General features: G+C 48.3%; 1 protein-coding gene across 2 annotated transcripts in view; it reads right to left on the bottom strand.

The window, feature by feature from the left end:
* KLHL20 (kelch like family member 20) overlaps positions 1-8158 on the bottom strand; it is a 29834-nt gene extending 21676 nt beyond the window's left edge. For both annotated transcript variants that reach the window (XM_005147064.3, XM_031047208.2), the window contains exons 1-2: positions 8087-8158; positions 5117-5177 (exon numbers count right to left, since the gene is read on the bottom strand). In XM_005147064.3, the coding sequence (XP_005147121.1) occupies positions 5117-5139 (23 nt within the window). In that variant the 5' untranslated portion in view covers positions 5140-5177; positions 8087-8158. The remainder of the gene's footprint in view (positions 1-5116; positions 5178-8086) is intronic.
* Positions 8159-14877: the final 6719 nt, after the last annotated feature.

Raw genomic sequence — 14877 nt, 5'->3', positions numbered from 1 at the left:
ACAAAGAATACAGTGTACCTTGTCAATCCCAGCACACAAGACTTTTTGTTGACACAGAGCAATGGGGTGGACCATCTTATGCCACATGACTGGCCAGATTTAGGCAGTAGTCCTTCCTAGCCAAGACTAGACAGAACAGGATTCTTCTGCCCTAATGAGACAGCTTAATGGGTCTTTAAATAAACTGACTGAAAGGGAGTCTGGTTAGTAAGATCTGGAGGCATTCCTGCATTGCTCCCATCAGCATTCATCTGAGTGACTGCATTGCATCCAACCTCCTTCCTTCAGGAAAGCCCTGGTTAATGACTAAAGAAAACTGAAAGGATGGGGAAAAAGAGTAATAAACAAATTAGCACATTCATCCATAACTTATCTCTGGGTAATACAACAGCTTGCGAATTTTCATACTGGATCAAACCAGATACCTGATGTTAAGCACTTACACAGGCATGGAAGCATGAATTAGAAGGACACTGATAGCAAGCACCTCCACAGGTATAATAATTGAACTGCAATATGCATGCATTATGCATATATATGCATAGAGAATGAAACAATGAGTCAGTATCTTAGAGGTGTGAAAGACAGAAGGCAACACTCGATTCTCACATGGCAGGCTAGCTGCCTCACACACACACACAAAGCTAAGAGCTGCTCCTGAACAGCTGCTCCAGGGTGATTAAGAAGGGTTGAGGATCAGAGAGGAAACGTGCATGCAAGGATAAAAGATTCACACCCAGCTATGCAGATATTCTGGGATTAGCCTCCATCAAAATGCAGGGCTCGGGAAATCAGCAAATACAATGGGATTAAGAAAGGGTTGACAAAGGATCATTTTTGTAGCACACTGCTGCAAAGTACAAATGGGAACACAGGCAGTCTGCAGCACTAAGTGAGCTAGATAAATATGCTGCTCTGCCTCCATTTTACTAGGCTACACCACTTGCTAAAACTTTATTTACTAACACAGACATCTATAAGACATCCGTTCTAGAAGCTTACAGCAATCCATCCAAAGTTCAGAAAAATATCTAATAACATACAAAAAAAAATTTCTCCCTAATACTGCCCTAGACCTCCTTAACTGCCAAGTCAGTGGACTGCCTTTTTTGTTATTGTTTTTTGTTTAGGTTAACATATGGTTTTTGTTTTAGCATAAGATTATAAGCAAGCTTTAACACTCTTCAGAAAAAAAATAGGCTGACCTATGCAACAGAACAAGTCTCAGGCTGAAAACATCAACTGAAATCCAAAATCATACATCACTACTGGATTTCAGCAGCAACAGATTTTAGTAGCAAATGAAGACTCAAACCAAACCAGTAGCAATTTCTGTCAATGCTTTGATTTGAATTTAACACATACACAAAGAATGTATTATTTCCTATACTGGTTACAAAACTGCCAAACCTTTGATTCGGCCTACCCAAATGCAATACCTTTGGTGACAAAAGTGACAACACCACTGGCAACTACGTAAATGGAAGTGCTTTACCGTGACAATTGATACTCTAAGAATTAGTTAGCGAAGTCTGATTATAATTAAAAATACCACCAATTTCTCTTCTTACCTAGCCAGCAAGTTCTAGATACACATTATTAACAAGACTGAGTCATGCAAACAAGCGGATAAACCTGACTGCAACAGTATATTACATTACTCAATAGGAGAGCGGCAAAGATCTGCTGCATATTTACTATGAGGGTGGTGAAGCACTGGAATAGGTGGACCAGAGAAGTTGTGGATGTCCCATACCTAAAAGTGTCCAAGGCAACATTGGATGGGGCTTTGAGAAACCTGGTCTACTGAAAGGTGTCCCTGCCCAAGGCAGGGGGTATTGGAACCACATGAGATTTAAGGTCCCTTCCAACCCAAATCAAACCATTCCATGCTTCTATCATATGTCCCTATTCCATTGTTTAGTTTGATTTCCACTCATCAAATCTAGAAAACTCAGTTTCACCAAGAATAAGGATGTCCATAGTCTGAAAGATGACGTCATTACTGGAGTCTTTCCAAACCTTCCTAAGACTTTTGTATTTTATCTTGGGCAAGAGCTATGTCCAACAAACTACTGGTTAACTTCAAGTGCACACAAGGGCCCCAGACTCACTGCTTGGGGCTGAAGACTCTCCCTCAGCATGGTCTGGCTGCCTGTGCTCAAGGCCCCTCCAGTACAGCACTGCTGTAACCTGGAATCAGGCTGCAGACAAGAGGAAAGAGGTAGGAGGACCTCCCCACTTTGCCTGGGAGCTGCTCAAGCCCTCGTGCATGGCCTGAGCACATCTGCACCTGACCTTGTACTCCACTGATACTGACCTGCTGAGTTGGCTTCCTGGCTTGACCTCAAGCCCTTCTTCATCACTGCAGACTTGCCTGATGAGCACCAGACTCCTGACTGACCCTGATCATCAGATTTGCCCTACCTTCCTTACTCAGGTACTGTGGGACTACGCTCTTCACTGACAGGTCCCCTGTGCCCTGCTTTTTCCTTCAGCACAACAATGCTCTCTTGCAGCTTCCTGACAGTGAGAAAATATAGCCTGTCCCAACTGTCACTGCATCCTTAATGCAAGTGTCATTGTTCAGACCATCCGGAAATGCAGCACCAGGTACTACTTGCTCACACCCTCCACTTTTCCCTCCCTAGGTGGGATGGGGAAGAGAATCAAAAGAACGCAAAACCTGCAGGTTAAGATAAGAACAGTTTAATAACTAAAATAAAGTACAATCTCATAATAAGGGAAATAACAAGGAGAGAGATATAAAAATAAAAGGGAGACCCCACCCCCCAAACCAGCAAACACAAGCAATTCACAATACAATTGCTCACCACTTGCTGATTGATATCCATCCTATCCCCAAGCAGCAATCAGACCCTTCTAGCCAACTCCCCCATATTATATCCTGAGCCTGATATACTGTGGTAGGAAATATCCCTTTGGCTAGTTTGTGTCAGGTGTTCCATCTCTGCTCCCTCCTGCCTTCTTGTGCTCCTCAGCACTGGCAGGGCAAGGAAAACTGAAAAGTCCTTGATCAGGGTAAGTACTTCGCAACAGCTAGAACATCAGTGTGTTATCAGCAACATTCTCACACTAAAGCCGAAACACAACACTGCACCAGATATTAGGAAGAAAATTAACTGTGTCCCAGCTGAAACCAGGACATCAAGATAAATCCTGTTTCAACATGGATGTGTTTTCTCTACTGTACCCTTGACAGAAGTTATCTGCAACTCCTTTTCTGTTCAAATTGTACTTCCCATCCTCTGAATACTGTACGTATTTGATACCAAGTCACCATGCTTACTAATAGAGTACAGACCAAGCCTCACTTCCCTCTTCTTGCAGTATCTAACAGGACGCTTGCATATGATATTAAATGCCTGCAAAGCTCTGAATAAAAAGATAAAAGGAAGTGCTCCATCATTTGCTTAGCTGGACTTCATAGGAAGATTTGGGAGCTTAAAATTCAATCAGGAATTTTTTATTTTCTACTAAGACACACAGGAGAATAACAAACAAATCTTAACCATCAACACAGATGTCCTTAAAACATGCAAGCATATTCAAGAACTGAAGTCCACAGCTTATGATAGAGCCCTGTTTGACAAGCCCAGACTGCAGCAGTAGAATATGTCAACACACAGTAATCAGCTAGTTAGGTCAAAAGTAAAAGCACCTAAATATGTCAAACTTGTTATCCATATTTTACTGTTTTGCCAGAGAGGCAGAGAAAACAAAAAGTACTCAAAGGTCTAGTCTGTGCCCATTATCCAAATATAATTTTTAAAATCCCCCAAAGCCTGAAGAGCCAGTCACCCATTTTACGTAATCTTGAAAAAAGATTTTGATAAATGGAGTACAACACAAGAAACTGAGAAGTTGTGGTTTTACATTGGTAAATGTTTAAACAGTCTACATTGTAGAAGACTAAGATGGAAGAAAGCTCACCTGCTACTTAATCTGTCTTAAAGAAGGAACTCACTGTAAAAGTCACATACAGCTCCTCATTTTCTAAACCACATTTTTCATATTGGCAAAAATACTGAATAATACACAACCTCACAGCAGTGATGTCCCAAGGTTACTCATTCGCTTAACTGCAGTAGCACAGCCTTTTTTTGTTGTGCTTGACAGGTTCATTTAATTAAACAATACAGTGTCACTCTTTAAGGGTTTAAATGACTATTTATTTATTGCCTTCTTACATAGAACCTGGGCTAACAGTTTCCGCAAATGCTGCAGATAGAAATGCTTTACGTATTCATCTATGATTAAAATTCCTTTTCTATTTTTACATGACTGTTTACAGAATTATTGTTAATAAGTTTCCCTGCTTTCAACATGCTGAAGAGCGCTGACAGACTGAGCAATTTGTGTGAGTTGTGTTTATTTAGAAGTATAGAACTTCAGGAAACTTTGCTTCCACACAGCTTGTACCACACACAAATATAGAAATATATCTGCTGTTAAGTTTCTCCATAGGATTGCCATTGTATAGTGAAATGCAACTACAACTAGCAGACAACCCTGTTTGCCAACCTGTCATCAAGCTGACTTACTGTGGTAATTGTTTCTCTATATAACAGATACGTTTTTAACATAATCACTGCAAAAATTTCCCTGAATTAACCTTCAGCTTCCTCTTGAACTCATTTGAACTGAGGCAGCTGGCATTCATAATTTGAAAACAAAATCTCCTTTTCACCCAAGACCTTACCCCAGCAAAGCAACTAAACTTCTTTAGTTAAGGGGAAAAACAATGCCCCTTAAAGTTTAAATTTATTCCCAGGCAGATTATTTCACACACTTAAATTAGTAGTTAAATACTGAATTTTAAATAGGACAGTAAACGGAGGATGGAGAATCATGATAACTTGTCTGCTGTACTCATCTAACTGCACATTTATTTAGAGACTTCTGGTGTTGTACATAGAGAAAGCTAAATACATTTAAGTAAGGAATAAGAGTGAACACTTTATATTATAATTCTCTTAGCCAGGGCTTAACAACAAAATAAAAATAAAAAAGAAATTGTCTAGTCACTTAAGAAATTAACTTGTGTGACTTATCATACCTGCATAAGAGAAGGACAATTGTTCTTCAGTCTTACCTGCGCATTGGCTTTCCGTCCATGCACCGTGCAGAGAAACCTTCAACCTATTCTTCAAGACCTGATCCAGAAGAAAAAAAAGAACAAAAAAGGGTCATATTCTGAAGGAAGAGAACCTTCTTTCCTCTCTTCATCCTGGCTCTAGGACAACAGAACTGACCACATCCACAGCCTAATAAGGCTTCAAGCTCTTAACCAGCTACAATACACAGCCTAGATTAATGATGTCTTGGATTGCAGAGAATGAAACAAGAGAAAATATCATCATCAACATTAAATTTCATCACAGCTGCATAATGATTCTTCACACAAATGGAACACACACATCATAAAGTCAACAAACTGTCTGCCTCACTGAATCCTTAAAATTGTTCTACCAAAGGAAAAAATACTTCATGTAACAGGGTGTTTACTCTCACTCCTTCCCCAGAGCCTGGATGTATCTCTCCTTCATACATTTACCAGATTTAAGACAGGCTGGCACCTAATAAACAGCACTGTGCTGCTCAACAGCTACACTAAGGAAACAGTATTTGACCCAAGATAGAACTTGTGTGTGGAAACTGAAGATAGCTATGTTCCCCAGAGGTAAAAGGGATGCTAATAATGGTACTACATCTGCAAAGATTAACGATGCTGCCTAATGCTCACTACACATCCACTCCAAATATCCACTTTCTGAGGGGAATAACAGTTGCAAATTGCACAGGTCTTCCACATTCAACCACTAACTTCAATTCTAATGGAGATTAAGCCTTTTTACAAAGGTATCAACCATCTAAATTTTCTTTTTAATGTCGACTCAATTAGGAGTACATTTAATTCAATCATTATTTAAAGCAATAAGGCTAACTTAAGTCATATATTAAAAAAAAGGTGGGGCAAAAAGGAAATTCATGGTAGTCCTGCAGAGGAGGACTTGGGGGTGTTAGTCAATGAGAAAATGAACATGAGCCAGCAGTGTGCACTCACAGCCCAGAAAGCCAACCATATCCTGGGCTGCATCAAGAGGAGTGTGACCAGCAGGTTGAAGGAGGTGATCCTGCCCTTCTACTCTGCTCTCGTGAGACCTCACCTGGAGTATTGTGTGCAGTTCTGGTGTCCTCAACATAGAAAGGACATGGTACTGTTAGAACAAGTCCAGAGGAGGGCCATGAGGATGATCAGGGGACTGGAGCACCTCCCGTATGAAGACAGGCTGGGAAAGTTGGGGCTGTTTAGCCTGGAGAAGAGAAGGCTGCGTGGAGACCTCATAGCAGCCTTCCAGTATCTGAAGGGGGCCCTCAGGAATGCTGGGGATGGGCTATTCATTAGGGACTGTAGTGATAGGACAAGGGGTAATGGGTAGAAACTTAAACAGCAGAGGTTTAGACTGGATATAAGGAAGAAATTCTTTACTGTGAGGGTGGTGAGGTACTGGAATGGGTTGCCCAGAGAGGTTGTGAATGCTCCATCCCTGGCAGTGTTCAAGGGCAGGTTGGATGAAGCCCTGGGTGATATGATTTAATGTGAGATGTCCCTGCCCATGGCAGGGGGGTTGGAACTAGATGATCTTGAGGTCCTTTCCAATCCTAACTATTCTATGATTCCATGAAAAACAGAAGGGTGTTCTGCTTCCATACTGACTTCTTCTCATCCATAAATGAAGTGAGGAATCAGAACCTAGTGAAACTATAGGAAAAGCAATGACAGAACAAGACTGAGTAACTCTGACAATAAGCAGAAGTAACAATTCAAATAGAAAAACTTAAAATTCTGGGAGAGGAAAATAATTTCTGGAAGACTGAAATTGTCTCATTGGAATCCTGCATCCAACAGTAACAAAATTTTTTGTGCACAATTTAACTAAAAAAATAAGTATTTGGCTACGTGACAAAGCACATTATTTTATATGCAGCACTCTCTAAGTACATTATCACAGAAACACAAACACAGCAGCTTGCCAGTTAATGAAGAATAAGCCCAGAATTGCTGTCTTCCACAGATGCAAATTACTCAGGTTCATCGTTTCCTGTAACGCCAGCCGATTCCTCCTGCTTAGGGCACTGCATACCCATTTAAAGCCAAACTATGCCTACTCGACCTCACTCCGACTAGACAGACTCTGCCACCCCTCCTGTCACCAGCATCGAGGGGCTTCCCGAAAAAGCGAGCGTCACTGCATGCACCCACAGGGAACACCAGCTGCCCCACTGCAAAGTAGTATCTCCACAACTCCCCCCGTGCTGTAACACATTCAAAAGCTGTTCAGAGCATCTGCACACGCCAGGAGATACAGACGAAGCTATTCTCAGACGCCTGATTGCATCAGATTTAAACCGCTTAAAATACACATTAAAAGTCATGAGAGGGGCAAAAACCAAAACAAACAAACAAAAAAAACAAACAAAAAACCCACAAAAAAGAAACCCAAACACATTTTAACTCCAGATTCTCGATTTGGTGCTCTCCGCGGGGCAACAACCGGACGAAATGACAACCTCCCAACCTCCTCAGCAATGAGTAGCCCTGGCTTTCGATCACCCGCAAGTGCAAGTAGGTTTCCCGGGACGTGCGACCGCTCCTCCCTCACGAACACGGCTTCCCCCTGCCCCTTCCCCGCAGACCTCACGCCAACAGCCCGCGGCGACAGGGCAAGCCAGCAAATGTCAGCAAGCGGCGGGCAGGGGCGCGGACGCCGGCCAGCAGGAGAAGCCGACCCGAGCAGAGAAGGCGGGCGCGCCCCTCCAGGTCGCCGTTTCCCCACCGGCCCGGGAGCGAATGGCCCAGGCCGCGCTACAACAACGGCCTGCCGAAACAGCGCGACACGCACAGCTGCCAGCCTTGCCCCGCCAAACCAACAACACCGGGAGAAGGCAGCGCGCCCTGCCCCTCACCGGGACGGCAAAAGGGTCCTAATCAGCAGCGGGCTCCAGAGAGAAGCAGCCCCCAGCCCAACACCGCCGGGCGGCCCAAGCCGCCTTCACTCACGCTGGGCACGGGATCCGCCGCCGTACCACGGTCCCGCAACAGCGGCGCTGATCACAGCGCACCAAGCGAGCCCCTCCCCACCGGCAGGAAATGACCCGGCCCCGCGCGACGGCCCGGCCAACCGCTGCTGCCGCACGACGGGCCGCGCCCGCCCCTTCCGTCCCCACCCGCGGCAGCCCCGGCCTCGACCCCGTACAGGCGGGGTTTGGTGCATCCCGCCGCTGGCTGCCAGTTGCCCCAGAGCAGGTGCTATGTCCGCAGAGTCTGTGCTGGCCGGTGTGTCCGTGGCAGACTGGTGCACCTGCCGGCGTCATGCGGCAAGGACTGTGCCGAGGGAGGTCCCGGTGGCTATGATACCTGGGAATAAAGGGTGAACATTGTGCCTGCTTGCTTAAGCAGTCATTGTGCTTGGTGAAGCAGAGCCGTAGGTGTTAAACTTGCTCTAATGGTGAAGCACAATTGTAGGAGTCACAGCTGCTAGGCAGAATTGTAGTAGATAAGATTCATAACTTAACATTTAAGACATTCTTGTTTAAATAGTAACCATAGAAAGAAAAGGAACAAAGATAACAAGAGTAACAAAATTTGAAAACTTGACAAGTTTTCTGCTTTTAAGATTCCCCAGTGTGGTCCACGCTGCCTCCCAACAAGACCTCTCCCACCCCTGCTCTATACCCTTTTGGCACCGTGTTGAATACTTCAAGCTCGACCGAAGGTGAAACTTCACAGGCAGGTGTGCTGGAAGTCCCAGAGAACAGATAGAGGACGGCCCCAGCCACCCCTCCGCAGGGGACAGCCAGACAATGCCCATGCAGCAGAGACATCTGGGAAACTCAGCAAAACTCTTGCTAGGAGCAGCCTACTTTCTCGGGCTTCTAGCACTTTTCAGATCAATAAATTTTATTACTCCTGTAGCTCGTGTTGCTGCTCCACCGAGGGGGTCCAGGAAAGCAGCATCATGAAGGGCAGTGGTGCGAGCCACGCTGCTGCACGCAAGCTTGCGGAACGTGCGCTGCGGGACTGGTGGGAGAGCTGGCGTGGGAGAGAACAGGCCTCCGTGGAGGCTGAGATGCCACAAAGGCCCTCGTAAGCCACGAGGAGAGCCCCGCATCCAGCAGGGTGCCCATGTCCTGCTGAGCTTCCCAGGGGTGCCCATGTCCCACTGAGATGCCTGGTGAGTGCCTTTGTCCCTCAGCTGCCCCAGGCCCCCTCAGCCAGCCAGTGCACCCTCGCTGGCTGCCCTGCTGGGGACAGACAGTTCCCTCATGTGCCTGCCGGTGGTCCCCAAGCTGATTTTGAGCTGAACCGTGTCATGAATGCCCCGCTGCTGAACGCAGCCTGCATGGAGTGTGAGCACAGCTCCTTCTCATGGGGAAGTAGCGAGCACAGCCCTGGGACACGTGGGATAGAGCCCTGCTCCGCTGCTGGGCTCAGTGTGTGTCGGCAGGCACAGCAGTGAGAGCAGCAGGCTTCAAACTCCACCTGCACGGGTCCTCCCCAGCTCTGCCTCAGCCATCACCTGCTGGGTGCCCAGGAGAGCGTCTTGTGACATCACAGAGCCTCGTCACATCAGCAGCCCTTACAAGTGCAGACACGCAGGGCACCCACTCAGTCTTGCTGCTCACTGCCTACAGACAGAAGGCAGCTCGTGCACTGAGACTTTTTCCCTTGGGAGAAACCAAGTTGAAGCTCCATATGATTCTCTCCCTGACCACAGCACTCTGCGTGGTGCTTCTGTTCCCTGTCGGCCTTGTCCTTTTCTACCATGACCAGAACATCATAGCCAGGAGGGAAGACTTTGCTGAGAACCTGAAGCAGCAGCCTCTTGTCCCTGACACCAGCCCTGCTGAATGGAGCAGCAGCATTGGTCTTCTCAACCCCTTCCGCTGGCTCCAGTTCAGGAAGGCCATTGTTCCTGAGAGCCACCAGCAACAATCCATTGCTGCAGAGAGCACACGTGCTGAATGGAGCAGCAGCATTGATCTTCTCAACCCCTTCAGCTGGTTCCAGTTCAGGAAGGCCGTCGTTCCTGAGAGACACCACCAACAGCCCATTGTTGCAGAGAGCACGCGTGCTGAATGGAGAAACATTGGTCTTCGCAGCCCCCACGGCAGGGTCCGGTTCAGGATGGCCGTCATTCCTGAGAGACAGCAGCAACAATCCATTGCTGCAGAGAGCACGCGTGCTGAATGGAGCAGCAGCATTGGTCTTCTCAACCCCTTCAGCTGGTTCCAGTTCAGGAAGGCTGTCGTTCCTGAGAGACACCACCAACAGCCCATTGTTGCAGAGGGCATGGCTGCTGAATGGAGCAGCAGCAGCATTGGTCTTCGCAGCCCGCACAGCAGGGTCAGGGTTAGATCACGCGTCGTTCCTGAGGGCCTGAATATCACAGCCCCTCACCTGCCATTCCCTGTGAGCCAGGAGGAGAAGACATGGCGTCTGATTGCTTGCCTCTTGATAATCGCGTGCATCCTCCCTATAGCTGTGATTGTACTTGGCCTCTGGAGAAATATGAGGAGACACAAGGGACAGGTAAGCAGTCAAGATCAGTCACACCAAAGGGGACAGGTTGTGGGGAGCTAAAGAATGCCACAGCCTTGGCCAGGAAGGCTTGCAATGAACACACAAGATCCATATTGGGCAAGAAAGCTTCAGTAGGCCCCAAGAGCTCCTGTGCCTCTTCACAAAGGACATGCCAAAGCGCAGGGCAAAATCCCTCCAAAAGACCCAGCACAACACAGGTCCCACAGAGGTTTCCTCAGCTCAGCATACTCCCCTGGGCAGTCCTGCAAGGCTGGACTTTCTCCAGAAGAAGCCAAGCCCAGCAGGTCACTTTTAGCTCCACCACACCTCATCTGCTTCTGTGTGCCCCAGCCTTCATGTTTGCAGGGAAGGAGACAGAGGGCCTCACCTCCCATGGGGACAGCCTGCTGGAAAAAGAGAAGCCAGAGAAACTACAGGCTCCTCTGCCGGATGAAGACGGCCACTGCACGGATGCTCACGCACCTGCAGCATGTCTGCCACCAATACAAGAAAGCGACTGAGTACAACCACTTGAAGAAGGCACGAGGAAATGGTAAGAAGTGGAGCGCCTTCTCTAGCTCCCCATGCAACTCCAGCCAGCATGTGTCCCGGGCAGACTGGCAACATGTAAGGCAGTAGTACAAGTGAATGGTGCAAGTCAATGCTGCTGTCCATGTGGGGTGGGATGTGAGGCAGGGGAGAGCAGGCATCCGTGGCTGCGAGGTGCCCCATGGGTGTCCAGTCCCAGGAAGAGGGGCCCATGTCCTGGCAGGTTACCCTTGCCCCGTGACATTCCAGGTTTCTGCCCATGTCCCACTGAGGTACCTGGTACATGCCCATGTCCCATGAGGTGTCTGGTGCTTCCTTCCCATGTCCCATAAGGGAGCAGTGGCCAGTGCCTGCCCATGACCCATTCGGTTCCTTGGGTCTTAGGAGCTCCAAGGCTGGTGTGAGGGCATCACAGCAGGAAGAGGGGCAGGTGTTAGGAAGAGGGTGGGTGGCAACTCCATCTGGAGCATCCAGTTGCCCAGAGAATATGTGGATGCCCCATTCCTGGAAGTGTTTAAGGCCAGGTTCGACGGGGCTTTGAGCAACCTCCCCTAGAGAAAGGGTGGCCCTGCCTGCAGCAAGGGGGTTGCATCTAGATGATCTTTAAGGTCCCTTCTAACCCAAACCATTCTATGATTTATGATGCTATGATTTTATTTTCATCCAGGTACCAGTGAATTTACTTCAGGGTTGCAGCCAGCTGGTGTGCCAAGACGTGCTTCAGCCCTCCAAAGCCTCCTGGTGTAAGGGCTGTTCTGATGACCACAACCTCTTGTGCTGGCAGAAGGCATCATCGCCCTAATGATCGTGTTCCTGCAGGACGGCCCCAGCTACCCCTCCGCAGGGGACAGCCAGACAATGCCCATGCAGCAGAGACATCTGGGAAACTCAGCAAAACTCTTGCTAGGAGCAGCCTACTTTCTCGGGCTTCTAGCACTTTTCAGATCAATAAATTTTATTACTCCTGTAGCTCGTGTTGCTGCTCCACCGAGGGGGTCCAGGAAAGCAGCATCATGAAGGGCAGTGGTGCGAGCCACGCTGCTGCACGCAAGCTTGCGGAACGTGCGCTGCGGGACTGGTGGGAGAGCTGGCGTGGGAGAGAACAGGCCTCCGTGGAGGCTGAGATGCCACAAAGGCCATCGTAAGCCACGAGGAGAGCCCCGCATCCAGCAGGGTGCCCATGTCCTGCTGAGCTTCCCAGGGGTGCCCATGTGCCACTGAGATGCCTGGTGAGTGCCTTTGTCCCAGTGAGGTGGCAGTGGCCGCTGCATGCCGAGGATCCTGTTGGTCACTTCCCTCTAGAAATAGTGACACTAATCGCACTCCTTGTTCTTACCTGAGTGTAGTGGTACTGGCTGGGACACAGAAAAACTCCTGCTATGAGCACACTACCCTCTTCATATTCTAGCATATTCTATATGAACAAAATGCAGGCATGCATCATATGAAAAGTGAGACATTTTCTTCTTGACTCACATACTGCCCATCTCTGAGGAAGGAAAGTGCTGGGCTTTCTTGTGTGATTCCTGCCTGGTGTGGCAGATGGCCCTTTCTGTCTCAGTACCCAGCAGTAATGCTAGGGAGAAAGCAGCAGGACTTTACAGTTTGAAATTTAAGTTGGGTCGGTCATGAAAGCGATGTAGTGAAATGCCTGTTGCAAAGCAAGGCTTTTGGCGCATCCAGTTCCCTCTCTGGAGCTGAAGTGACTGTGGCTGTAGATGCACATGAATCTCTAATGTCGTAGCTGGATGGCAGCCACGGGAGAAAGCCAGCCTACTAAGAACCCCTGTAAATGCTGGCCTTGGCTTTAAACCCCTGCAGTGGCCAGATCTGAGGATCATTTCATTATTCCTCCTCATAGATGAACAACTTATAATACCTGTCCCAGGTATAACAGCATCCATCTCTTTTCTCAAAGAGAGGCAGCAGTAGCTCACAAGGTTGCAATAAGTCTGTGAGGCTCGGTTGCAGTGGGGTGCTGGTCCTAGCTGTGCTCACAGAGTCCACAGGCAAGTTCTTCCCCAGAGCAGAACTGCAGCACAGTCAGGAGAAGAGAGACCCATCTGATGCGCCTCTCTTCTGTAGCCATGAAAGAAAATGCAGATTTTGAGAAAAGGAACTGCATTCAGCCTGGGACACCCGTTACTCCAGTTAGCTTGAGGAAAGGCTGCAGTAGTCTCTCCTGAAAGCATGCCTGACTGCTGCAGTTTATAATGGTGTCGCAGCTCCCCAGACACAGGACCCATAATACGTCCATTAATCTCTACCGTCTCTTGCACAGATACCTCTGCTTGGCACAACAGACCCATATCCTCATGTGTGGAAGTGACAACTGCTGAGGGGAGCTGCAAGATCACCACAGTATTGGGCAGAGCGTATTAGCATCAGATCTGGCTCCCACAGACCTCCTGTGCACCCCCAAATTTGGCCTTACCAGTGGCCCTCAGCTCTCATCTCAGAGTCCACCCTCAAGGCATGCTGCAGCAGTTCACCACCTCTGTGGAGGAGCAGCAGCTCCCTCAGACAAGCCCCTGTCTGTCCACAGACCAGTGGCTGTGGAGACCTGAGCCTACAGTATGCCTGAAGACAGCAACACACCCCTGTCTCACCACTTTGTTGCTCCTTCAGCCACCCCAGGTACCCCACAGCCAGCCAGCATGCCCTCACTAGCTCAGGATAAGCATAATTTCTGAGGGCCAAAAGCAAGCAGTTGTTGCAGAGAGCATGGTTCCTGAATGGAGCAGCAGCATTGGTCTCTGCAACCCCCACAGCTGGATCCGGATCAGGATGGACGTCTTTCCTAAGGGCCTGAGGCTGTTGCCAGTTGTTGCAGAGATTGACGCCTGTGGTGGTGCATCAGCAACCCCCACAGTTGTGTCCTAGTCAGGATGGCCATCATTTCTGAGGGCCTGAACACCATGGCCTCTTAACTGCCCTACCCCTTGGCAAGCAGGGGAAGAAGACCTGGCTGCTTTTCCATCCCTGGATAACTCTGTGACTGCTCTCTGGGGCTAGGACTGCACTTGACCTCTGGAGAAATTTAGACATTCACAAGAGACAAGTGAGCAGAAGGATGGGTTTAGCTGTGGGGAGCAGAAAACCGCCAACAGCCTCGGCCAAGAAGGCTTGCTATGAACAAACAAAATCCATATTGGACAAGGAAGCTTCAGTAGGCCCTGAGAGGTCCTCTGCCTCCTCACAAAGGACATGCCAAAGCGCAGGGCCAAAACCCTCCAAGAGACCCCAGCACAACATGGGGAATGAAGGTGCTGGGCTTCCTTTTAAGATTCCTGCCTGGTGGTGCCAACGACAGTTTGTGTCTCAGTACCCAGCAGTAATGCAAGGGAGAAATCAGCAGGCCTCTACAGGGTTGTCATGGTTTGAGCATGTTTTTGAGGGTGTTTTTGTTCAAGGTTTTTTCCAGCCAGGTGGAGGAGGGGAGTCCGGGAGGAAGGAGAGACAGGACACCTGACCCAGGCTAGGCAATGAGGTATTCCATACCATAGCACGTGATGCCCAGGATGCATACTGGGAAAGAGAGGGCTGGAGGGGTAGAGGTCTGGAGGAAAATGGAGGAGGGAGCACATGGTGCTCGGCCAGGCAGGGTGGAGTGAGTTATGGGTCGGTGGCTGGTGGGGTGTTGTATTCTTTTCACTTACTGTTTGCTGTATCATTGTTATTTGTAGTAGTAAATGGCAGTAGGGGTTTTGTGTTATGCC

Source organism: Melopsittacus undulatus, chromosome 6, assembly GCF_012275295.1.
Source record: "Melopsittacus undulatus isolate bMelUnd1 chromosome 6, bMelUnd1.mat.Z, whole genome shotgun sequence".
Lineage (NCBI taxonomy): Eukaryota > Metazoa > Chordata > Aves > Psittaciformes > Psittaculidae > Melopsittacus > Melopsittacus undulatus.
Note: the sequence above shows the minus strand (reverse complement) of the source record. Positions and strands in the feature narration are given on the sequence as shown.